Source organism: Gymnogyps californianus, chromosome 11 (genome assembly GCF_018139145.2).
Source record: "Gymnogyps californianus isolate 813 chromosome 11, ASM1813914v2, whole genome shotgun sequence".
NCBI lineage: Eukaryota > Metazoa > Chordata > Aves > Accipitriformes > Cathartidae > Gymnogyps > Gymnogyps californianus.
In genome coordinates, this window is record NC_059481.1 from 21,950,918 (window position 1) to 21,976,947 (window position 26,030).

Here is a 26,030-nt window from a genome sequence, read left to right on the forward strand (position 1 = left end):
GGTCCCCTCAGCTCGCTCCCGCCTGCCCCTCAACTCCGGCCCCGGTCCCCTCAGCTCGCTCCCGCCTGTTCCTCAGAGCCGCCTCTCAGGTGCCACCCGGCTTCCCTCGCCTCGCCTCAGCAGCACCCTCACTAACCCCGCCACCACCAGCCCGCTCTTTTCCCGCCCCTCCACTGAGGCCCTGCCTCCTACGCTTGCACCGCTCCCCGCGCCATGCGCAAGCGCACTGGGAGGAGCGGGCCTGGCCGCGGGGCCGCGGCTTCCCGCCATCCCAATGCTCCGCACGGAGAAGGTGCTGCAGCTGCGGGGCCAGCAGGGCCGCTCGGTGCGCGTCGTGCGGGAGCACTACCTCCGCCCCGACGTGCCGTGCCGCAGCGCCCTGTGCCGGGCCGCCTGTCCTCGCGGTGAGGGGGCTGCCGGCGGGAGGCTGGGGGTCGGGGCTCCTTGGGAGAAGAGGCAGGGGGATCCGAACTGCCAGACCGGGGAGCGCCCGGGGCCCGAGCTGGAGCGGTGGGCAGCTTGCCCTCGGGGGCCGTTGTGCCTCAGCTCACGCAGCCGGGTGCAGAGGTGATCCATACGGCCTTGACAGGCGGGGGTGCCGGGGCGGGGAGGCCTGACAGGAACCGGCGGGACCGGGTGCGGGTGCGAGGAGCAGCGCGGGGGGGGGGGCAGCGAGCGGGACAAGCGGTGAATAAAAGAGAAATAAGGACGGGAGAGAGCTGGGGAGGAGGTGGGGGCCGGTGTGGTGTGCGGGCGCCGGAGCCGTGTGGGCCCGCTGGAGCCTCGTCCCAGACCTCCGCCGTCCGGAGCCGGGTATGGACGGTGCTGAACAGCAGCGTATAAAGTCGTGGAAGAATCAAACGGTACCAAATCAAGGGTATGGTGAAAGTACTCCTTCAAAGCAAAGTCTTTCGGAAATAAACGACGTGTTAAGAAAAGAGAAAAAGGAATTGAGAAGTTTATTGTTAGAGGATTTAACTGTGAACAGTTTGCAGACAGTGATAAAAGGCTAAAGGATTATGCAAGTTTCATACTTTTTTAAAAGATCTTTTAAAATGCATGCAGGGTGGTGGTTTATAGCATGAATTAAATTCTGTATGTACCTGTTAAGTATTACAGTGGGGCCAAGCCATTATCTTGAAGCGATTGTAATTCTGCATCAGCAGTTATTTCTGTAAAGTAATTAAATGTAATTGCCTGTGTTATATCTGGCCATTTCAGACATGGGAAGATTGTTGTTGTTTTTACATACTGTGGTGCTATTATGTGCATCATAGATCATCATGTGACCTTTGGTTGGTATTTCAGGGGTTTTTTGTTGTTGTTAAATAGCACAATTTATTTGGTGCAGGAAACTTACTGGCAAATAACTAACATAATATCCAGCGTATTTAAATCGACCAAATTATTTGCTTACCTAAAAGAAAAGGTTGAGAATTTTAACTCTTTTTTTTTTTTTTTTTTCCCTTCTTCTTCTGAGCTGTTATTGACATAGGTGTTGTCACTTTTGGTTTAGGTCCCTGTTGCAATTGGGGGCAGAAGCTAGTGTAGTATATTACTGCTATCTAGGATGTCAGGACTAGTGATAGTTACTGCTCCCTAATGTATTGCATTTGGTTATGAATTCCTTAAGGATAAGTTACAGGCACATACCAGAAAAAAAAGTCTTACCTCTCTTGCCATGCCTAACTTCTCCTCTTCTGGACTTAAATGTAAATTGTGCTGTAGATGAGTGTCAGAAAATGTCCCTTTGTAATTATTCTAGGTAACTCAGAGGTGAGGTGAACATTTGTTTTCATTCCTGACTCTACACAGTGTGCTGAGCAAACTTATTTCATGCACTGTGAGAGACTGCCTCCATAAATCACATCTACAGATACTTGTAATGGTGTGCTGTGCCTACTCAGAAGTTATTCTGATCTAGATGTATAGGTTAGGCAAGGATAACTTAATGTGGGCAGATTACATAAATCTTCAAGTGACATTTCACTTTTAATGCTCTTCTGAATTATTAATAAATATTAGCTTTCTTGTATGCATTCTGCCATCATCCATTATATGCCTTCAGTGTGAGATGTAGCCGTGTTACTGTATGCAGAATTGTGCCTACTGGATTCACACTTCTAGTGATCACAGTTAATAGGCAGATTGTCTGGTGTCAGCTTCTAAGAAATACATGAAAATAACCTGACTTGTCAAGATCTATATACTTTTATTATATATAATTTGCCTGCACTATTGTAAGTTCAGCAGTTCAGTGTTTATAATATCATAAGGATAAATAGGCATTGAGAGAAAATACAGTGGAAATCCCTCCTGCCTGAAAGTTTATTGGGTAATCTGTGAAATATCTAAAGCAATTAAACTCATTAATTTTGAGGTACATTTTAAGATGTCATCTGTGATGGGTTGGTTGTGGTATTGTGATGGCGTATTCCTAAGGGATGGAGTCACTTTAGAGAAAATAAGCAATGATGGTTAATAGTTTAGATTCCAGAACATCTCTTTGCAGTAGCATTGCTTTTCTCCATGCGTACCCTTATCTGTTTTCTTTTATGTAGAGATATAGAAAAAGAGCCTGCTGTAAATGGATAGTATTGAAGAGAGAGATCTGTGGAAGCAGTGTAACAGAAGTACCTGTAATTCTACACCCTTTGAAAATTCCATGAAAAGATTTTTTGTGGCAGATGTATAGTGTCTTTTTTCATATGGAAGTCGAGAAAAAAGGGCTGTTACCTGCACTCTTTAAGTTACTTCCTTTTCATAATGACAGTGGATATTTTTCACTCATTTGGATAGACTTTGCACTAAATTTTGGCATCAGTGGATGCAAAAGGGTTCTGTCACAAATTTTAGAGATTGTACCACAGAATTGTACCATAGTAGTCATAATTTTGTTCATCAGAAAAAGAGATATGTATACCTTTGAGGATACACAACTCTAATTTCCTGACATCTGAAAGTATTTTTAAGAAACCAGTATTGCAACTGAAAGTTTAAACCTTTAAACTCTGAATTATATTTTAGATGGCAAATTGTTATCAGATGATGTGACACATTATATTGTCCCTGACTGCAAGGTTGTTCAAGATTACCTTGAGATTCTCGAGCTTCCAGAGCTGAAAGGTATTATTTTCATGCAAACAGCATGTCAAGCTGTGCAACATCAAAAAGGACGCAGGTACTTATCCTATAATAACTTATTTTTAATTTAGATTGAAGTAAAGATACTAACTTTGTAAAATGTATATTTAAGCACAGTAACCCAAAGTCAGCAAAAATACTGTGCTTAATTTGTTTTTAGGTCTTTCAAGTGTCTTAATGTAATTTTACAGAAGGGAAAGACCTGTGATCCTTTGTGATCCATGGACATCAATGCCTGTCATAGTTTTCACTTGATAGGAGCGATATTAAACCTGTAGCATTATTAACTAATCAGATGGCTTGTGACAGGAATTAAGGAGACTTTGTAGTAATGATATATCATGTGCCACAACTGGATTATTGACATGTTTTTGGTTTGCTGTATTAAAGACTGAGCACTTGTCTTTGGGGAGCAATTAATACAATTATATGGTACTTACCTTACCAGACATTAACCTATGTATTGCCATAGCGTATAAGAGTGCAATTTGCTATCAAGATCTTCCTATATTTCTAAAGCACAAATGCCTTTGAAGAAATAGCTCTTGTCCCAGAAGTGACAAAATAAGTTCCTGAACACTTATGATGTTTTGTGGGGCTCGTTGGAAAACAAATATGCTTAAAAATCAGAAGCATTCATAATGGAGATTAGAAAAGTTTGCTTACAGATGATGTTTTAAGTTTTATCATCAATGGTGTAATTTAATGAATGCATTTCTTCGTGCATGACAGTACTTTTCCTTGAGTTTTTCAGCTGTATTTTCATCTGGAGTTAAAATAGCATTACTAAAAGAAAGCACAAGACTATTTGTCTTTTTTGTATTCCAGACAGTACAACAAGTTACGAAATCTAGTAAAGGATGCCCGTCATGACTGTACTGTGTTTGCTAATGAATTCCACCAGCATTCTTATTTGCCAAGAGAGAAGGGAGAATCCATGGAGAAATGGCAGACCAGGTTTGTTTCAACTTATGTAGTACTACACTGGACAACATCCTGACATTGTATTTAGGAATATTAGCATGCATTGGATACGTAAGAGTTCATAATCTTGCTCTGCTTAGCTCTGGAACAGTTCACAATAACTGAAAGTCTAGATTGTCCTTTTGTGATTAAGAAAATGTCAACATTGTTTTCTCAGGAAAATAGACAAAAATGTACTTAATTAAATGCAATAATGCTAAAAAAAAGCTGGATCATTTTAAAGTTACACAGCCATTTTAAAGAATGCTTTGGCATTATAAATAGATCAAGCACACCTTATTGGACTGTTAGATGTAGTGTTTGATAGCCTGCAGACACCATAGCATTGGAGTCCTGGCAGTTCCAACTTGCTTTTTACAAACTTTCACTCAGAGGAACAATATGTTATGTTGCAGCTAGGGCACAAGCGGATGTATTGGGGAGAAGACATTTTCTTTTCCTCTGTTCTCCTGGTGCTTATGTATGGCACATAAAAATTTATGTAGCTTGGTGTATATATCTCAAAAGTATGCGTGTTAAACCAAAATCTCTCTTATACAAAGCCTGCAAATGTCTTGTGAGTAGTAAATGAGATATGCTAGAAATCTTATTTCAAACTTTGCTTTTCTAGGAGTATTTACAATGCAGCAGTCTGGTATTATAATCACTGCTTGGGTCAGATGCCAGTTGTTATGGTAACAGAAGATGAAGATGCTATCAGGCAGTACGGAAATGAAACAGAAGGAGTGTTTGTGATTTCCTTCAAGGTAACAATGCCAGAAAAATAGAAGAAGGTTTCCTTTATGCTGCATCAAAATGATGAAGCAAGTACATTAAAGCTCAATGTACAGTGCAAATCATTTCAGAGTTTACGTTTAAGAAAACTATGATGCTAACTCATGTCTTCATTTATCAAAGAAAGCAAAGATGTCAGTCATGGGAATGTCATAAAAAATGATGGCAGTGAGCAAACCAGAGAACTGAAAAGAAAAACAGCAGCTCTGAAGATAGAGGTCATCTTTCTTACAAGCCCTTTTCATTGTTTTCCTTGTTTTTAAAGAATTTGGCATTGATGAACAATCATCAGTTACCTCAGCCAGCTGTCTAAATCTGTAGTGCAAGAAGTCCATAAGCAGCTGTAGCCTAAATATCCATCAGCATTATTCTGCCAGTTTACTTTAGCCTTGATTACTTAGGATACAGTGATGCATGAGAAGATAATTCATTCTTCATTTAGTTGTTGATCTCTGATACCGCTTGTATGCAGCAGGATATGTGGATGGGATGTTTATGTTTAGCTGTGAAAGGATGTTGAGTAAAGACGTGAAAGGATGTTGAGTAAAAACAGGACCAAACAGATTTGCCTTAAAGCTATATAAAAATGATGACGCTTGTTTTTTTTAATTGCTATGAGGCAATGGAAAGTGGCCCAAATGTAGCGTACAAAATCATATAAAAAGTGTAAAAATAATAGTGGGTTGCCAGTTTGATTTTTCTGCTATGGCACTTTACAAGAAGTACGTAGCCTGGATGGGGTATATTGGTAGTAAAAGCTTGTGAATCTCTAGTCTAGGATGCTATCTTAACAGTCATGCCGTCTCTGTTGTATTTAGCAAATGAGTTACATTGAATCGGGAACAAATCTACGGTGTTTGGAGCAGACGCATCATTACCACTTGGAAGTGCTATTTGAGTATAGCGTATTAGACAGCTCTTGTCCATTATGGGCTTTCCAAATGCATTATTAAAAGAACAGAAACCTCTAAATATTTTCATGTTTGTTTATATATGTGCATACAGAATTACTTGGATAACTTTTGGCCTGACTTAAAGGCTGCCCATGAACTCTTTGACTCTATACTTCAAGCTCGGCGTGAACGGGAGAGTGAAAGCCAAGAAAACAATGGAAAAGAATATCCTGAGCACTTACCTGTGGAAATACTGGAGGCTGGGATCAAATCTGGAAGATATGTACAGGTAATTTGCTACGTAGAGAGTGTACACAGAACAATGCAGTCTTGTGCTTGGTCCCTTTAGTTGCCTGACTTAGACTGATTAGATAAAGAAATATTGCTGTAGTGGGAAGAGGGAAAGAAAACAAAAAAACAAGAGTAAGAGGATGGAAGGGATTAGGATTCCCAAAATATTTCCCCTGCTTCATCTTGTGAACACGTGGGGTTTTTTTCTCTTGGAGAAGTTAAAATGAGAATTTGTTATTGAGGATCTTAAATTTGCTGTGGATTTTTCTTCAGGTTGATATGTGATATATCTGTAAGCTGAGAAACTAGGTGTGATATGAAGCAGCTAGATCTCATTCTTAAATATAAATAATGCTGCACAAGGGCAGCATTTCTTACTTCATTTGCACAGAGATCTCTGTCAGTGAAATTAATTTACAGTTTGATGGGTGTTCAGGGCCTTAATATGGATTGTTGGTGGACAAGTGTCCTTCTCTTAAAAGTAATTTAAAGAATTAGAGGTAGTAGTTTGTTCCTTTCTTGACAATTTCAACAGCGAGGCAGGAATAGAATATGAACAGAAAGACTGAGGTTCTTCTTTCTTGTAGGAATAACTCCAGATTCCATATTAAGGCAGGCAGCAAAAGTAATCTTACACTGCCTGTGCTTTGAATAAAAGGACCTTTACCATCTTAAGATTAAATTGAGCATTTAAAAGAACTTCCCATTCTTTTCCAGAAGTGAGTACTTAAAGTTCTGCATCGTACGTTCTCCCCCTATAGAGAGAACAGTTGTGTTCAAAATAACCTACATATCAATAAAAACTACTAATTTATGTAAAAATAATTGTAAAACCAAAAATTTTATACTTTAAAGTTGGCTATTTAGAGGTGTGACTGTTTCATTCTGTTTATCGGTTTGTTATTTTCTTTTAGGGGACACTGAATGTCAATAAGCATAGAGCACAACTGGAAGCTTTTGTTCGACTTCAGGGATTTGGCAGCAAAGAAACAGGTGAAAAGACAATGAGAGGATTTACTCAATGCCTTTTTGACACTGTCTGCGCTTTTTACATGAAGCCACGTAGCCATATGTATGTAGCTGTTCAGTTATTGAACAAGATGAAAGCTGAGATACTCCCGATGCTTGGGTTATTTTCATGGGGCAGAAAGGAGGCTGAAGATTAACCCAGAGGGTGGCCCTCATGAGAAAGCAATACCCTTTATGTCCTCCTTCCTCTTTCTTAGTACCTTTGGCCGTGTTTTGGACTCTTGTCCTACTAACAGGTTTCCCTAGACCTTTTCTGAAGTTGAATACCGATTGTTATCTCTGTGCTTTGCTCTAACTTCAGATAACCACTCATTTGACTGAAATAAGTGTTTGCATAGATGTTGGCAGGATTAGGAAGCAGGTTATTGTGAACATAATAGGAAAAATGCCTTTTGGATCAGATTGGAACACCAGTATTGTCTTTCTGGTATGAGTTAGTTAGTAATAAATACCTTTGAAGGAACAGCCCATTATCCTTGCGAAGATATATTGTCCCAGCTTTCACTAATAAGTACTTTCAAATGTTCTTGTGACAGACCCTGTAGTCAAACCAGTGTTCAATATACTAATCATTTTTTAAAAACTTGTTTTATTCTGGACCCTGCTCAGAACGCTGTAGCAGTGGTTTCCACAACTTAACTGTGTTGTGTGTTTTTAAAGCTGCTGCCTAAGAACAATGAACTCATCCTAGCTTATGCTGCTTTTTATCCAAGAGTTCACTTACAGAATTGCTTAATATCTCCTTTCAAAAAAAAAAAAAAAAAAAAGAGGAAAAGGTTTTAATTTTCTTGCAATATTAATTACTTGCCAGTAGTCCTTTTTGGAAGAAATCATATTGCAAATGTCATTTTCTCTTATTTCAGCAGAATGCTGCCAAGAGTGGAGGGATTTGAATTTTTTTAGCAGTTTGTAGTGCTGTTTCTTTTTATTTTAAATTTAGAACTTCAAAGTGACATCCTTATTTATGGGGCCAGAGCTCGAAATCGTGCAATCCATGGTGATGTGGTAGCTGTTGAGTTACTGCCTTTGCATGAATGGAAAGGAAGGACTGTTGCCCTTTGTGAAAATGAGACTGACGATAAAGCACCTGCAGACACCACCGGTGACCCTATGCCCACAGGTAAAGTAGATAGCGTGATACAATGTTTTGTTAAGATTACCTCACTCCCTTGGTCCAAGCTGTGTTGTACTCTTCATTATATAGTCGCTTCCCTCGATTTCTGTGACTGTCACATTTTTTGCACCATAGTAAATTTAAAGTGATTATCCCAATTTAAAGCATTCTAACATATTCCAACAAGAAGGCCACTACATTCTTTCTAGATGCGAAACTCCCCCTTTTTTTTTTCTTTAATATCATTCTCAGAAATAGCTGAATTATTGTAGTTATCTTCCTAAAATATTGTATTTGGAATACTTTGCTACCCAAATGCACGCTGTCACTCTTCACAGCTCTACAAGAGACGAACTGCCATTCTGATACAGACCAATTTACCAGAGTGTGCACTCGAGTCCTCCACTACCACTGTTGATTATACAGAAAGATAACAGCATCCTTTTAATTCCTTGATGACAAGTAATGTTCAAGATGAAAAGATTTTTTGTTAGATGAAGAAGTATCCAGCTCCCATTACAAAGTGACATGCCTGTGTACCATGGGAACTTAGAGTCTTATTTGAAAGTATTACTCTGCAGGTATAGCTACATTGTAAAAGTTTGCTGAGGTCAGAGTTAAAAGTTTTAGGAGGTTAATTCTCTTCCTGCAAGAAAATGCTGTTTGATTTTGATCTTTGCTATTAAAAATTTTCTGTATTTTTTACTAGAATTGGCCACATTTCAGTAGTAGTGGGAATCTCTGAATAATTTATGTACTGTATCAATTGAAATCTATACAATGAGTTAGTCTCCACATAAATAAAAGCTCATTAAAATATGACTGTGCCAACGATAATTTATGACAAACTTGTATTGTTGTCTGGATACCATATGTTGTTAGCAATTGTAATATAGATTTGTGGACACATTAGTTCATATTACAAAGCAATGAATCTTCTGTATCTCCCACATACTTGCTTTCATGTTCCTGTTTAACTCTTTAATGTACAGCCAACAATGTTCCTTATTAAAAGGTAAAGTTGTTGGAATCATTCAAAAGAACTGGAGGGATTATGTGGTCACTTTCCCCTTGAAAGAAGAGAGCCAGTCCCAGGGCAGAAATGCTCAGAAAATCCTTGTTACACCTTGGGACTACCGAATTCCTAAAATCCGGATCAGTACCCAGCAAGCTGAAGCATTACAGGTAATTTGACAGAAGTGTTTCTCTGTTCTGTGTTCCTACAAAATTGTGGAGGTGTTATATGCTCTAACAATGTTTTCCTTGGCAAAAACATGGGTAAAACTATTAATAAAGTTAAGTCTGTGAGAGCAGTTCAATTTCTGCCTTGAAGGAACGTGTTCAATTGCTGTCAAAACCGTGTCAGCTCTAGATAATAAAGCTTATTTGAGTTCTGAATTTGGGCCACAGTCCAGGTACCCTGAGCATTTATATACTACTTGCTTTGTTTTTTTCTGATAAACTAAAGGGCATATTATGGGTATAAATTGTAATAGCCCTTGTGGCCTTATTGGATCTGTGACTATATATAACTTTGATGAAAGTAGTAAGGAGAGCTTTTCAACAAATTGATAATGAATTATGATGATTAGCCTGCCATTGCTGTAAAAGGAAGAAACATGGTTTTGTTCATTCCTAGCTGCTTTTATCTTGTAATGTTAAGTACTTCTTCACAGCCAAGAAGTAAATTCCAGTTGTGTCTTTTCTGGTATAAGAATATTTATGTACATCTTGGGTTTGCTTTTATTTTTTATACTTTAAGGTAGAGATTCTCCATATAACGACCCCAAGTGGGTCTTTGATCAGGAAAGAAATGTAATTCTCAGTATTTGTTTGTATGCTTCTCATTGTGGCTTTCTTTTTCCTTTCTATAAAGTTTTTAGAGTTGCCAGTCTCTTTGGATAGCATTGTTTGCCCCTGAAGGAGTATTTATATTGATTGCTTGTCAGGAGCAGATTGCTGTTCTAACAGAATTGTCTTGCTGCAGGATTATAGAGTTGTCGTGCGTATTGATTCTTGGGAGTCAACTTCTGTGTATCCAAATGGACACTTCGTGAGAGTTCTAGGAAGAATTGGAGATCTTGAGGGGGAAATTGCAGCTATTCTGGTGGAGAACAGCATTTGTGTTGCCCCTTTCTCAGAAATCCAGGTTAGTCTTTGTGATTAGGGGCATTCTTTTCTGTTGATTTCGAGGGTCTTGTTTCTCAAAGAGGGGGACCCTCTTACAGCTGAATGTCTTAGTTGCCAACAGGTTTTTGAAAGCTGAAAACTATTTATAGATTTTTTTTCTGGAATTACTTTTGACTTAGTGGTTCTATAGATACTATGAATTTTCAAGTCAAGAGTGATTTTGTTCATTATGAGGAGAAGATTACAAACTCTTAATTCTAATTTGAGGTAGACTTTTAAGATATTACTGTCTTTAATATGTGTTTATGGTACTGATCCTAAAGGCCTGGTCCTACTGAAATCATCGTCTTAAATTCTTTTGTCTTCAACCAGGAGAGGAACCAGCTCTCATAGATAAATATTTTGATTATAGCTACAATTAATTGAAAGAAAAAGAATGTAAAAAACCAATATGCAGTGGTTATGTTTGCCAGAGCTGCAATAACACCACAATAATATCAGTTGTTAATAATATGCGTAGCATTCTTTTCCATTCTGTTTCATACTTTCTGTAAAGTAAATGTAATAGACTGACTTGGAAAATGCAAGGAAAGAAGAATTTGTCTAGGATGAAAAAGTACACAAAACAATTAACGGTGTAGAAAAGGAAAAGCTAATTAAATCTAATTTGTTGGCTGCTTTTTGTAGAAAAGATACAAATGTATGTTCATCAATAATGTTTTTGTACAGATGAGTGAAATGCCAGTGAGTTCTTCAAAGACTCCATGGAAAGTGAATCCAGAGGAGGAAAAAAAACGTCTCGACTTGAGAGATACACATTTGGTATTCAGCATTGACCCACAAGGCTGCGAGGATGTGGATGACGCACTTTCCGTTAGAACTCTGCCTAATGGGAATCTAGAGTTAGGTGTCCACATTGCAGATGTAACCCATTTTGTGGCAGCAAATTCTTACACCGATGTTGAGGCCAGAGCAAGGTAAATTATTTTCTAAAAATTAGAAAATTTATGGAGCTTTGAAGTTTGTGATGCTACCCTAAGGAAACATTGAGAAACACTGGAAGGAAGGAAACATTCTTTCTTCTTCTTTCTTCTTTTGTGTCATGGAAACAGCTTATTAAAACTAATATATAACTAATGGTATTCTGCTTTTATTTCGATAAAATAGGCCTGCTGGGGAGGAAACTGCTTTCTGACCTACTGCCTCGCCCTTTTACTATGAAATTGCTCTTTTCCACAAAGTTATGATTTAAGTTTATCTTTCCCTAATCACTGTTTGCTTTATAGTCTACTTTAACATTTGTGATTTGAAGTATTTACAAACCACTTGTTTGCATTCCAAGGGAGGTGAATCTTCACACAGAACATAGAACACCCACAAAATGGAATTAAGTCTTACATGAATTTAATTCCAGCGGTATTTGGCAGGCTTATGTTTTAATATTCAATCTTGTGTTCTAATATGCCAAATTTTCCGTTCTTTTTTTTCTATTATTTCCACTGTTTTGAACTTAAACTGCTGAATCACTTTACAAAATGCGTTCTTTGTAGATGCAAAGAAATGTAAACTGTATAGCCAGCAGAGATGCTTGGTATAGCCGTTAAATGGCCTCTTCTTAGTTGAACGTATTTTGTACAGCCCTAGTTCTGGCTTTAATGGCAGTTCAAGATACCGAGGAAGGCAAAATTAGGCTTGTACTATACAAATAGTTATTTAAATAATTTGACTTCAGTATTGCACATGTGTGGGTTCTGTAAGAATAACCTTTTAAAATCATGCTGTGTGTCTTGTTTTGCTGAAGTTACGCTTATACTGCAAACTGCTTGGGACATAGATACGCACCAATGAGTCCTTGTGAGAAGAATAGTAAGTGTATTTTATTCCTCAGGGCAACAACTTATTATTTAGCGGATCGTCGCTATGACATGCTGCCTTCCGTCTTGAGTGCTGACATATGCTCTCTTCTTAGTGGAGTTGATAGGTAAGATTTTGTGTAGTAACTGCTTACGCACTTGCTCGTTGAATGATTTGCTATTATTTGTAAGCGGAGTAGTAGGGAGTCACAAAAAGCCAAAATACAGTATTATACAATGACTATCTCGTCCTCCAATAATGTTTACCCATAGCCTTAGCAATTTGGTTTGTACTTAAATGGCAACCTTAAGGTGAAGGCATCTTTGTTCTTCGCTTGTTTTTTCACATGGGTTTCACTCTGGAGTGCATGCGCCCATGTGAATGGTCATGTTTTTTACTATTGTCCTATTCCTCAAACATGCCGTTACCCCATTTTATTACAATTTACAGGGTTAGTTGTAGGGCTGGTGGCATGAGGATATGCAAGGTGCAGATATGTTCATTGTGGATGCATCTGACTAATAAAATAAAAATGAATAAAAATAACTGTTGCAGTGTAGCTGTGCTTTAAAATAGATATGCCGTTATGTCTTAGGGGTGCTCTGCCTCAACAGGTGGATTGAAAATACTGCTGACATAGTTGGTCCTCATTTATTAAGTTGTGATACACAAAACTGAAAGGCCAGTGCATTAATTAGTGGCATTGCTGAGCACTCGTTTGTTTCATGAAGAAAAAGATGTTTCCTGTAAAAAAAACAGAATGAAACTCGTAAACTTGTAACAGTTGGATGTGCTTGAAACGATAGTTTAAGTCAACCAGAACTATTTATAGAATTGTGATCTTATCTTTAAGGTATGCTGTGAGCATCTTGTGGGAACTAGAAAAAGAATCGTACGAAATGCTGAGAGTCTGCTACAACAAAACCATCATTCGATCTGCATACAAGCTGGTTTACGAAGCAGCACAGGGATTATTAGATGGAGACACAAGTGTTGTTGGTGATATCCTGGAACTGAAAAACTTGGATGAAAGAACTAGACAGAAGAAGTTGGCAGAACTGAGCTGGGCGATATCAAAACTCGCCGATATAGCACGACACGTTAGAGCTAAGCGGGACAGCTGTGGTGCTCTGGAACTAGAAGGGGTAGAAATCCAAGTGCAGCTGGATGATAAACATAGTATCCATGATCTCATCCCCAAGCAGCCGCTGGAGGTGCATGAGACGGTGGCGGAATGTATGATTCTTGCCAACCACTGGGTGGCAAAAAAGATTTCAGAACATTTTCCTCATCAGGCTTTGTTGCGTCAACACCCTCCACCACGACAGGAGTTTTTTACTGAACTTCGAGAATGCGCCAGTGCCAAAGGTTTCTCAATAGACACACGGTATCTTTTGTTACTTAAGCACTTTAATTAAAGTTAAGCAATTAACTATTTGGCTATGTTATCGTCACAAAGCATTACAGTTCTCAGTATCAATGTTAATAGACACTGCATAGCAATTCTTAAAAAAAAAAACTTTTCCATAACCTTTCTGTGAGCGGGAGATGATGTTCTAAACAAGAGAGGCTGCCTGCGTTCTGCTGGCTGTACTGAAAGTGGCAGTATCTGAATAATTTTAGACATACCCAAAAAGAATTTGTTCAGTCACTGTGTAGTGGTTAAGCTCTGTAACAGCCTTCTTTGCACCATAGTTCCTGCAATAGTAGCGTAAGAGAGTACTTGTTCAAATCAAGTTAATTCTGTGCAATATAGTCATTTTAAATGACTCAAAATAATTCAGAATTACTTTGTCAAGATACTACGAGAAGACTGTGAGCTTCATCATATAGGGAGGCATCATTTCTGGACCTCACAGAGTGTGAAGGGCATCAGTAGTGCCTCCTTTTACTTGGATGTCACCTTGTCCCGTTTGTGCTCTCCTGTACAGCACAGGTTTTGGAGCAGCTCACTGTCTGTTTCGCACAGCCCAGAATGGGGTTTTGCTCCAGTCCTTCTTGGTTCTCCAGGCTGTTGGTGAAAACTGGTTTTTTTCCTAAACGTTTTTCTAGAGCAGAGCTGTTATTAAACTGTGTTTAAAGTTTTAATATCATTCTGCTTGTCGTTCATATTTTTATATTAATAATTATTAAGCAATTTTAATGTGCTTTTGTATGCTATTTGTAACTATAAGCTATTATGACCAGGGATAGCATAATTTTCTTCAGAATTAACACTTTTTTGACAGGTCTAACAAAGCATTGGCCGAGTCTCTGGATAAAGCAAATGACCCATTGGATCCAATTGTAAATAAACTGTTGCGATCTATGGCCACTCACGCAATGTCTAACGCGTTGTACTTCTCAACTGGCTCTTGTCCTGAGGAAGAGTTTCATCACTATGGTATCTTGTCACTTGATTTTTTATGCTATTCCTGTTACTATTTCTGAACTGTTGGGCGGGAGGCAGTTGAGTGCTTTGGTTGCTTAACACCGCTTCCTTTTTTATTTGTAGGACTCGCCTTAGAGAAGTACACTCATTTCACTTCTCCAATCAGAAGATACGCTGATATTGTTGTCCACAGACTCTTGACGGCAGCAACTCTGAATGAAACTAAAGGAGATGTTAAGGATTATGTATTCAGTAATAAAGATCTTCAGGAATTGTGCAGACATATTAATAACAGAAACCGGGTAAGATGGTCATTGTGCACGTCTCCGTATGTTTGGGTGCCGCCCAACGGAATGGGATACCAGTCCTGACTGGGTACTATGACGACATAGTATCACTCATTTTTATTTATAATGCTTTGGGTTTTTTTTTACTTAAATATCAGCTTTCTTCTGAGAGTGGTAGTAAAAGTGACTTCATACTTCACCTGTACAACATGTAGGATTTCCTTTTAGATGTAATTTTTCTAGGGGACAGGTAAGGGAGTAAGTAATGGGAAAAAGAAACTATGGAAATCAAAGCCAAACAAGCTCATTGAAGTATTTATTTAGGTGGTTTTATCTTCTCTTTTTGGGGGGGGGTGCTTGCAGGCAGCCCAGCGTGCTCAGAAACAGTCTACTGAACTCTTCCAGTGCATGTACTTCAAAGACAAAACCCCAGAAACAGACGAGCGCTGCATAGCAGACGGTGTTATTTACTCAATTCGAACAAATGGTGTGCTTGTTTTTGTACCAAGGTGAGTTGATTAGAGCTTGGACTGAGCTTAAAAATAAGACATAAGCATTGCTAGAATGCTGTGAGGACAGCTCTGGGCCTTGAGAACAGAAGTGTTCACAGTGTGGCCTGGTGTTGACCGATGACTGCGTTTTAGATTTTTGTTGTAAATCATAAGAAGTGCTTTTCTGTGGATTCACTCTGAAAAGGAGTTCCGGTGAGGAAATGGGAAGACCATGCTGCACAGTATGGATTTATTGCAAAACATTAAAAGGACATTTTTTGCCGAAGCAGCTGCCAGGGCAGAACAATGACTGGACTATTCCTGCCCCCCCCCCCCTTTTTTTTTTAAACAATACAAAGTGATTTTCCAAATCACAAAGCCATGCATTCCTCAGCGCTCTTTTCCTTCACTACAGACTGCAGTTTATGCAGGCTAGGAGCACCTTTTGGACAGCTACTCCTCATACGCAGCAGGGAAGTGCAGACAAATGTTCACATGGTGCTGTGCATGGCAGTTAGGCTCTTATAAGTGCCTGTATCTCAGCTCAGCCTCTGATTTATGCTACTAGAAAGCAACTCTTTGCATGAAGCTAACATTACATTTTAATTTCTGAGCCTTTAAATCTGTATTTTAAAGTATATTAAATGTGTTCTGCTTATTTTATAAATTGACTAGTGAATAATATAAGAAGGGACTAGTCACCGTAGAACTGGAGAACACTGCCTTTCCTAAGGCTTGGCCAGCTCTTCAGGCTGGGGGGAAGAGAACTCCTTTCCTTTCCCTTACTGGCTCTGGACATCTTGGATTAGTTAATGATCTTCGTGTTTGGGCATTACTGGTAGCAACACTGTCTCCCCGGCTAGCTAACAAACAGGTACGAGAAGTAAGAACTCTCCTTAAAAAAAAGAAAGAAACAAAACCCAAAAAACATTCTACAGGGATGTTAGGTAAAGCAAACCATTACATGAATACCCTGGACTTCCATGAATACAGCCAGGGGCTGCTTGATCCTGGCCACAGGCTGAGCTTGGATATAAACCAGCTCGATGTAGGCCTGTCGTCTCCAGCGTTCCAGATGGCTTGGCGTGGGTGCGTGGCTGAAGAGCCAGCACCTCCCCAACCACAAAAGGCTTCCTTCCAGCAAACCCACTGCAAGTACGCTGCTGGTCTTTAGCTTTTTTTTTTTAACGGAGAACCGTTTCCTCACGGTGCTGTCCGGCATAACCTGGGATGCAGCTCTTCTTCCATCATCTGGCCGTTCCAGGCTCCACCCAACACGCACGATAACGCATCACTGACTGTATTTTACTTTTGCTTCGCTGCTTTCAAAACACTTCAGTTGCTGTCTTCGTGCTGTTTGCGTATACTCTAGGGGCTTCTATTGACAACACACATCCGTGTCCCTGAAGCAGGATTCCCAGGCTACGGTGTTTACTCCTTTATGTTGCTTTCATATAATCCTAGCTAGCCTTCTGTTGGTTTCAAAATTAAGAGAACTGATAAGGGTGACAATTGTTAAAACAGCTTCTGTCTGCTCATCTGCTTTTTTTGTAGATACGGAATCAAAGGTGCTGCATATATGAAAAACAAGGAAGGCTTAGTCATCTCTTGTCAAGGTGACAAGAGCTGTGAGTGGAAGCCTGGATCACTTCATCGCTTTCAGAATAAAATTACTTCCACTACAGCTGCTGGAGAGTCAGTTACATTAAGCCTTTTTGATCATATTACAGTGAGTATTTAGTCTGAAGGAAGTCAAAGGAAATAGCAGCATCAGAAATGAAATAATTTTTATATTGCTTTTAAGGTGACAATACTTGTGCAGACTTCCCGCTGCCATGCCGACACGATCAAGCTTGAAATAATCAGGAACGCGCCGTACCAGACTTCGGACACAGAGGTTTCCCAGAAGAATTTTCCTGGGGTGCAGCCTGCCCTAGCAGTCAGTCAGTCTGCAGCAGCAGCCCAGCATGCCCAAGAAAAAGCGGGAGTGGAAGTAACGGATGAAGACTCTCAGGAGTACTGCCAGACCAAGGGAGCGAGCCTGTACCAGCTGCTGGAGGAGATCAGGGATCTGGCACTGTTAGATGTTTCAGCTGACATCAGAACTTGAACTATAACCCAGCAACATCTGCTTGTTGTTGCTTTGTATGATTTTTTTTTTTTTTAAAAAGCAGTCTATTTAAATATTCAGGAGTCCTTTTAATAAGAAACTAAATGTCTATTTTAAATAAGAATTATTTTTATCTGATTATGAATATGTATCAGTTTTTAAAAGATTTTATACGTGATAAATCTCATCTTCCAGACTAAAGACGGTGTGGTGAATTCTTTTAACTGTCATTCAAAAAATTACTTTTCCATGTTGTCCATAAATTAAGTTCTTAAAACCTAAGTATTTCCTACAGCTGTTGGCTATCTTCCACTATAGTTCAGCAAGTTTAACTGATAGCTACAAGGACATAAAAAGCAAGCTCCTTCACAATAATCTAGAATACAGAATTTTGGTTATTGAAATCCCCCACCCAGCTGCACATCTTCGGTCAAAGCCAAAGCACGTTCCCCTAAGGGGATGTACTTGTCTGCGAAGAGGTGTCTGACTAGCACAAGGGACAGGGAAGTTGCAACAGCCTCATACAAGAATTTCAGGTTTGACTTCTGAAATTTAATAGCTTCCATTTTATAAGAAAAAGATACAGGTACTTGATAAGCAAGTTAAAAAAAAATCCAGGACACCTGTTCAGCCATAGCGCTACCCGCTATTGTATATACCCTCTATTAAAAAACACACAACACAACTTTAATAGAAACTTCACCTGTCAATAGCCCAGTTAATTCAGTCTGAATTCAATTGTAAACGAAATTCAAAGTAGGTCAAACAACTCATTAACATTTCCTGAAGAATGTTGGGGGAGGTGGAAAAGATGTCTCAAATACAGACGAAGAGCTTTGTTCTGTTTTCTGGTGTACAGAGTTGCTCATCTGCAGTTTCAAGAGAGTTCTGTCCAACTATACCGATGTCATGGGGAAGACTTCCATGACGCTTCTGGAGTCAGAGCGCAAAGAGCCAGCAACATTTCAATATACTGTTAGTACTTAAAACATGGGGGTCTTTCGAAGTATGTCATTCAAAGAAAGTCATTCGAAGTATGGGGAACGGTTACTGCTTTTCACTGGCACATTCCCATTCCGTATCCCCAGCACATGCCCATTCCGTATCCCCGGCTTCAGCTTCTGTAACAGCAACCTTGGCTGCGGTAACTTGAGCGTCTTCGATAAGGTCAGCGGGATCCTGAGCAGCTGGGGTATTAAACTCCTCTTCCGAGTAACTAGTGGAGAGCTCTGTTGAAAAAACAAAAAAACCCCAAACCAATTTCCTACCATGAGAAAACACTGTTGCTGTGTGTTTAACTAGTTTCTATCACCAGAATCGCAGTCTGCAGGAAAGCCAACTCCAGAGAGTAGGACTGAAGTGACAGAGCTGCTTACCGTTGTGTTGCGACTGGCTGTTACACTGCATCTTCGCCTGCCTACGTTCCAAGGCCAGCTGCCTGTTCTTCTTGATTCGCTGCTGTTGCTCTTCCGTGAGAGTTGTAGCAGGCAGAGAACTGAGTTCTTCTGCATTTCCAGAGCAGGAACGTACATCCTCAGCGGCTGCATCCAGTCCATTGCTTTCCCCTCCACCATCTGGTTAAAAATGAGGGGGTGGGAGGGGGAAGAGGGGCAGAAATCACCACTTTCAACCCTGAGAGATCTACTGCTAAATATCTGTCAGGAGAACATTTTAAAAGCATTTCTATGTTCTACGTTTTAAAGTTGTATTGACAGCTGAAGATCATTCCGTAATTTAGTTTTAATGGGCAATCTTCTGCCTAGGTCCACATACCCGATAGTCAAAGTATACAACAAATGCTTATCAGAGACCCCAAACACAACAATAACGCATGCCTGAATTTAGAAAGGCATAGCTCTGTGTACTAAGGTAGCAATCGTGAGCTGTGCCTGAAGGTTAGAGAGAGACAGGGAATTCAGGCAATCCTTACTGAAAGGCCAGATGATAATCTTCTTCCCACCCCTACTAATATGACACTGTCCTTTGGGAAGTGGCAGGACTGGTTAGGGAATCAGAGGTTCGAACACCGACACTGAACAGTCAGTTTTTAATTCCGTGTGCTACTATTATGGAATATTTACTCATTTGCCAAGATTAAAACATGCAAAATGGAGGCAGACCAACTCCGTTGGACAAGCTTCACCCACCAACAGAGAAGCAGAGCACTCTTTCAAGAGCGCCTAAGGCCAAGTATGCCTGTGCCTCTGCACCGCTTTAAGCCTGTGAATAGAGAAGTTAGCTGACAACAAGGTTTTGGTTTTTAATACAATACTCGAGCTTGAGGTTTTATTTCAAAACTGTGAGATACCTGCTCAAGTTCCTCAACTGAAGACTGACCGGTTGTAGCAGTACACTCACCAACACAGTTCAAGAACAGATCGGCACCACATTTAAATACAAGTGTATGGAACCATCGCACAGAAAAATCTGATAACTCTACAGACACTGTCGGCAGGAACCATTTGCGTTACTGTTTGTGGCTGCTTACGGTTGCATCCATTTCTAGCAAATGCAGCCAGCAGTGAAGACAGCCACACGTCACTAACTGCCCAAAGGCTGTCCCCGCAGGTGAGGCAAGGCTTTACCACTGCTTAACTCAGCCACCAGAACACCTTTCCCAGGCACTGCCGTGTCTGGAGGCTGAGGTTCACGTGAAGGAAGACAAGCTGGACAATGGGGAGATAACTGTTTCAAGAGGGACCCACAGTGAAAGTGTGAACATCTGCAAAGGACCTCAGGAACGACTATGAAATTCTCCCATTTCTGCTAATAAAGTTTCTTTCAAACTACCAGATGAAGTCTGCTCCCTCTTTTTCTAAAAAAAAAAATTTTCATTTCTAATCTAAAAACATCATCTGATTGGAAAAGACTCTTGAATTATCTACTTGTTAAGCGGCTGGGTTTTGATATTGGAAGCAGAAATAGTCAATAGTAGCCGTACGCCAAGACTGACACACAGACATAACAGTGCCCACAAGCATTAGTAAGTACTTTCCATATAAAGGACACTACACCCTGACTGCACTGTAACAGCTTGTAGTATAAACAGTATAATGAGTCTTTGATTTCTGCATTAATAAGATCCAAGAGCTCTTCAGACTGCACGCTCATAAGAGTACAATACAAACCAGTATGTTCACTTAATAATTGCAGTTTGGGGTTTTTTTGGGAAGAATATTTCTAACAATGCTGGTAATAATACCCATTTTCCATTTCCTTTCAGTATACCACGCACTTTTATTTATTTTTATATATATATATGTAGCATTTTAGTCCGGGTACCAGTTCAGTTTTGTAATCTAAGTCTCACAGAAACTTGGTTTTAAAATAGAGGACCACTCAACAATTTCTCCTACATTAGAAAAATATATCATGATCATTAATTTCTGGTCAGTAGGAGGGGAAGTAAAGGAATTTTAAGCATTGAACTACTGAACAGACAGCATAATGAGCATACCTTCATTACTTGCAAAGTCTTCATGTAAAATAGGAAGATCAAGTCTAATCCGCTTTAGGCAGGTCTGCACATGAGAGATTAAAATACTGGTATTTCATCTGTAACAGTCTTTTGTGCAACATTGCTATGTTTTTAATACTACTCCCAATTTCTCTTTACACTTTATTACTCTGAAACAAGTATTCCTTTCACTACACGTCTGTTTGACCCACAGCTTTTAATGCTGTGGATTGTTTTCCTAGTCCTTCGTCTATCACTCAGCCAGATGAAACAGCATTCTTCATAAGTCATCTTTTGCAGGTTCAAACGTTAAAAAACAAACAAAACCCCCAAAACCAACCAGTTCCAGCACTCTTACGCAAATTACTTTGGTTAAAGATGTCCTGAAAATGTCAAAGCCAATTCTCTGAAGCTCTAATTCAAATAAAGAACGGTTATATCTAAATGTAAACTTAAATACTGGAAAGAGCTATTTTTAAAAAGAGAGAAATTAATTTAAACAACATTATACTCCTTAGCAGTATGCACGAATTCAGTCTTCTTTTGTTGCATAATTGCACTCCTAAACGTACCTCTTGGACTATCCAGTACTGCCTGAAGAGAAACTGCCAGGAGCAACACGTACCTGAACTTCCTTTTTGTTTCCCAAAGACTCTACTTTGTCAATAAAATCCTCAAACTGCAATTTTGGAAATAGTCTATGAGCCCAGTGTTCCATATGTCGTATGAGCGTCTTCAGGTCCTCCGCCTAGAGCGTAAAACAAGACAGCCAGCTAGTAAAAGTTGACAAAGTCAGTAGACTGCAGAGGGAAACGGGACACTAACATTTCTGAAAACATTAAGCTTCTGCAGCTTGAAAGTCTCTTGAAAATTTCAGTAACATGAATGCGCGGGTAACCTTTCCTCCCACAATCAAGTCTGTAAGTGCAATTTCAAGCTATGAGAAGAATAGTGATCCCAGTTCAGGAAGAGCATTTGCACATACTGTAAAACATCTGACAGGCTTCTGGGAAGCTGCCCTGAAGCAACCTAGGTCTGAACCCAGACTGAAGGGGGGGGGGGAAATCCATAGGGCACAGCTGGCATTTATTTTGATGTTTAGAACACACAGAAAAATGTACATCTAAATAACCTTATCTAGTAAAGATTTTTGCTCAGATCAGCAGTATTGCCTAGTTTCTTTGTACCTCCAGTTGTAAAGAGAAAATTCATACCACGAATGTTCTCTGTAAACCAGAGATGCACAAGCGTCCTTGCAAGTGTGCCAATAGTCTAATGATATTTAAAGAAAAATAAGCTTTGTATGTTTAAGGGTATCTGAAACAATGAGACAGTTTTTGTAGAGAAAATACTGCTTTCTCTTTGCTTAAGTGGTATGTCACACTTTTTTCAATATTAAAAACTTTGGGATAGAGGTGTCACAACAGCCAGAATATTTTCACTAACAGAGGAAACCAATCATGAAACGAGATGGTAAAGGCATTCCAGATGTAGCAGGCAGTCTTATTAGCCTGCTCCAATTTCAAAAACTTCTTTCTGTGGACAATACAAAAAGAGTCACTGACGTGATATTCTAGTTTTGGAGTAGAGGAAAACAGTTTTAAGATCAAAACATGGATTTCGTTAAAACATCAATATTTGTTTGGTTTTTTAAATTTGCAACTACAAACCCCATCAGGGTACATTCAAATACTGCTAGAAAGATGGCTAACCAGAGTGTGATATCAATTCTCCCCATATCAGATGGGCAGTAATCTATCAAATCTAGACTAACCTCCCAGGAAACAAACCAAAAGCTCACTATGTCTTACCTCGTGCCCTTTACCCTTGAACTTTACATTGTCAAACATGTGTCTTAGGGCTGGAAGTCCTCTTTCTGAAATTAACCTGGTAATAGGAAATGGGTGAAGTTATTTGAAACCCATACTTTCTTCTTCTAATTAACAACGAAAAAACCACAAACAAACAAATCAAAAAAAACCCAGCACACAGACAAAAACCCCTCACATTCCTCTAAATAGCCTAAAGCTACAGAGGTCTATTTGAAAGATGTACAGAATTAGAAGTCATTAAGAAAACGCACAAAATAGGATAGAGACTGCTGCAAGACCTAACACTGGGGGGTTTTTTTGTTTGTTTTGGGGTTTTCTGTTTTTTGTTTGTTTTTTTTTTTAATTCACCATACATGTATTCCTAGTCCAAGGAGCTTTTTGCTTTTGATTACATGGAAAGAAAACTGAGTGGTCAGTTCTAGTATCTATATCGGCCAAGTAAAACTAGTTAGGTGTGTGACCAGAGCATCCACCTGTAGCATCACTGACTAACTTCATCAGTGTATTTAAAATGGAAGAAACTGAAAGCTCAGATTCTCTCCATTGCTTATAAAGAGCCAGTTTTTGTGATAACAGCAAAGAAAATATTAAAATCCTTTATCTTTACACAGAATTTATCCAGTTTGTACATAAGTCAGGTGTAAGTGTACTTTAGGTAGTGCCTTACAGTCACCATTATATTGAGGTTTTATCTTGAAGCACACTTTAATTAAAGAAATCTACAGTGCTATGTCTGAAACAAAATAAAGAAGATCCAGCTGGAAGAGTCCTATGTATAAATAATAAATATCTCTTAACAAAGTACTAGTCATGTGCTAAGTCTTAAGGAGACTTCAAGAAAGTTAGACTAGTAATAGCATTATATAGGTAGGCAAGGAATAAAAAGGTTGAGATATTGCATGCAAGAGGCACTTTCATCTCCAAAACTCTTGATTTTTGACTTGGCTATGACCAAGCAGGGATCACAGTAACCTTAATTATTCTCCCACAGCCATATACCAAATTAATCACAGAAAGAAATATTCTGTAAAAAATTACCTCTGGGCATCTAGTTTAGGCATTGGTCTTTTAACTGCTTTCCGTGTAGCTACAGCAGAATCCTTTGTTTCTGACTGCTGGTTTCCATCTGGTTCCAATAAAGAAAATAACATACTTGAAGTATATAATGCAATTGACATCAACTAGAATTGCATTATGTAAATTTTAAGTTTCTACCCTCTCAAAAAGGCAGGATCACAAGTATTCCATTGCAGGTATAGTACTCCAAACAAACGTCTGCGTATTTCACCTTGCTTCTCTCACAAGACAGATCAGAAATATATCCGTCGCTTCAAAATATACTGAGGAATCAACTTTTCTAGCAAAGTAGGTTCCTTGAAAGGGAAATTTCCTAATTTTAGAACTTTTATATTTTATTTCTGATGAGAAATGTATTGTTTCTAAAAGTTAAGAAACTCAAATTATCAATAAACATAATTTGATAGGTGTGTCCCAAAATTTCCACTGATAGATCTGAAAGACAGACCTAAACCACCAGCATCACCTTCAAAAAATAGAGAAAGACATGATGTGTGACCACAACCAATGTGTCTTTTAAGAACCAAAGTCCATATATTTTTTGATTAGGGCCAGTATATATTATCTGACTGCAACAGACAAGGCACCACTGCCCACTTCATCTCAGAGTTAGCCATCAGTTATCATACTGATTTCTTGGTTTACTTTTTGTTACTTTGAACATCAGGAATTCGGAAGTTCTTTTCACGTATCAAGAAGTTAAATCTACCCAAAATCCTATTTTCTAGTGAACAGACAGAGCAGGGATCAAGGGAAACATATCTTTAACACTATAGGCAAATATGAGTAGAAGTAAAAAATATTTATACTTTGTATTAGCTCGCTCAGTACACAGTAAGATCTTTTCAAATACAAATAATTAAGTTTTACTGTCCTGAAGTGTCTTGGATTTTTCCTCGGTCATATGCTCTACAAAGTGTACCAACATCTCCCTGGAATACCACATTCAACGCTCCTACCTCTTCTGAAATCCAAGTCATAAAGGGTAACTATAGATCACCGCTGTATAATTATCTTTACCAATATTTTGTCAGAAGAGCTTGAATTTTATAAAGATTCTTTTGTGTACATATTTTCATGGAAACTACAAAAATAAACTTTTCCCACAAGCTCAGAAGCACAGAATCGGTAACAATTTAAATTTACGAATTCCTATCTACACAAGACTATTTTCATGCAGTAAACTCAAGGTAGTGAAGTACAACACCAATAATATTGATTTCACAGCATTTCATTGCCTAGACTGCAAAACGGGATCTTTAGGGGTCACGGGTGTTCACCTCCATTAGCTTGAGCCCACTCAACATCGTCTCTTCCTGGAGAGGCAGGAGGTGGAAGAGGCGGGAAGGTTTCATCTTCTGTATTCTCATAATCAGGAAGATCAAACAAGTTGTTCTCTAAAGGATCTATCATTGCCACAGATAACCTTTTTTTCCCCTCCTGCAGGAAATATCAAAAGCATTTAAAGAGAAGCAGCAAGAAGAGAAGGCTGCCACAGAAGCAGATAAACATCAGTTACATACAGTATGTCTACAGCTTTTCCAGAAAAGGATTTGCCAACCAGAAAAAATAGCGTCACACAAATTAAGCAGCAGCCACCATACAGATGGATGACTCAATCCAGCCTCACTAGGCCAAGTAAAATAAGGGCTGGTCATGTTTCAACTCATCAGAGTTACCTGGGAGTGGCAAGTACGGGTCACATGAATGAAACAAAAGAAATGGATTTCTAACGAAAGCACTTAATCAAGACAGTTGTTTGCCACTCACATCCTTAACAATCAAAGACTACGGGGGGTGGGGGGATAACTCCTCTGATTTACAGCTTACCCACTTAGAAACGCAGTCTGGAGGAGGATTCCCCTTTTCCGGCTCCTTAAGCGAAGCTAGTTGCAGAGACTTTAGCACATCAGTACAACCGGGTTTAGGACGACCCCGTCTTACCACGGCTGCGTTCCTAAGGCTTCAGGAACAGCTTTTTAAGGGAAAGTTGTTTCTCAGACGGTTTTAGTAACGACAGGACACCCCAAGCACCTCCGTCTACGCTGACCTTCGGAGGTGAGCTCCCTACCTCCGGGCTGCGAAACTCTCAGGGAGGCTGAGGGAGCGGAAAGAGGGCAGTAAAGGAGCTCGCTAGGCTGTCCAGGGCCAGACCTCCAGAGCTACAACCTGCCGGGCGCCACGGAGGCCCC

At 39.5% G+C, this 26,030-nt stretch overlaps 2 protein-coding genes and 1 non-coding gene across 3 annotated transcripts; 1 reads left to right on the top strand and 2 right to left on the bottom strand.

Moving 5' to 3' along the window:
* Positions 1 to 353: 353 nt before the first annotated feature.
* On the top strand, positions 354 to 17,673 carry DIS3L (DIS3 like exosome 3'-5' exoribonuclease). The gene is made up of 17 exons (XM_050902993.1): positions 354 to 404; positions 3,028 to 3,181; positions 3,973 to 4,101; positions 4,739 to 4,874; positions 5,908 to 6,084; positions 7,001 to 7,079; positions 8,056 to 8,235; positions 9,245 to 9,414; positions 10,217 to 10,378; positions 11,089 to 11,336; positions 12,248 to 12,340; positions 13,067 to 13,600; positions 14,442 to 14,596; positions 14,708 to 14,886; positions 15,235 to 15,380; positions 16,917 to 17,091; positions 17,167 to 17,673. The coding sequence occupies exons 2-17, from the start codon at positions 3,138 to 3,140 to the stop codon at positions 17,470 to 17,472; spliced, it is 2,913 nt and encodes a 970-aa protein (XP_050758950.1). The 5' UTR covers positions 354 to 404; positions 3,028 to 3,137; the 3' UTR covers positions 17,473 to 17,673.
* Positions 17,674 to 18,002: 329 nt separating this feature from the next.
* On the bottom strand, positions 18,003 to 25,800 carry TIPIN (TIMELESS interacting protein). Its single transcript, XM_050902995.1, has 8 exons — positions 25,669 to 25,800; positions 25,119 to 25,278; positions 23,800 to 23,887; positions 22,741 to 22,816; positions 21,555 to 21,677; positions 20,930 to 20,993; positions 18,849 to 19,046; positions 18,003 to 18,701 (listed from the first exon to the last, which is right to left on the bottom strand). Exons 2-8 carry the CDS (start codon positions 25,249 to 25,251, stop codon positions 18,520 to 18,522), a joined length of 864 nt encoding a protein of 287 aa, XP_050758952.1. The 5' UTR covers positions 25,252 to 25,278; positions 25,669 to 25,800; the 3' UTR covers positions 18,003 to 18,519.
* LOC127020882 (small Cajal body-specific RNA 14) lies at positions 19,872 to 20,007 on the bottom strand. The gene has a single exon (XR_007767136.1). It is a non-coding gene; the product is annotated as a small Cajal body-specific RNA 14 (non-coding RNA).
* Positions 25,801 to 26,030: the final 230 nt, after the last annotated feature.

Excerpts from the sequence above, each read along its gene's own strand:
- DIS3L (XM_050902993.1), top strand. The coding sequence starts at position 3,138 with ATGCAAACAGCATGTCAAGCTGTGCAACATCAAAAAGGACGCAG. Across the intron at positions 3,182-3,972 it reads CAACATCAAAAAGGACGCAG|ACAGTACAACAAGTTACGAA; the intron begins GTACTTATCCTA and ends TTTGTATTCCAG. Across the intron at positions 4,875-5,907 it reads TGTTTGTGATTTCCTTCAAG|AATTACTTGGATAACTTTTG; the intron begins GTAACAATGCCA and ends ATGTGCATACAG.
- TIPIN (XM_050902995.1), bottom strand. The coding sequence starts at position 25,251 with ATGATAGATCCTTTAGAGAACAACTTGTTTGATCTTCCTGATTATGAG. Across the intron at positions 22,817-23,799 it reads CCTAAACTAGATGCCCAGAG|GTTAATTTCAGAAAGAGGAC; the intron begins GTAATTTTTTAC and ends TCCTATTACCAG. Across the intron at positions 18,702-18,848 it reads CAGCCAGTCGCAACACAACG|AGCTCTCCACTAGTTACTCG; the intron begins GTAAGCAGCTCT and ends TTTTTTCAACAG.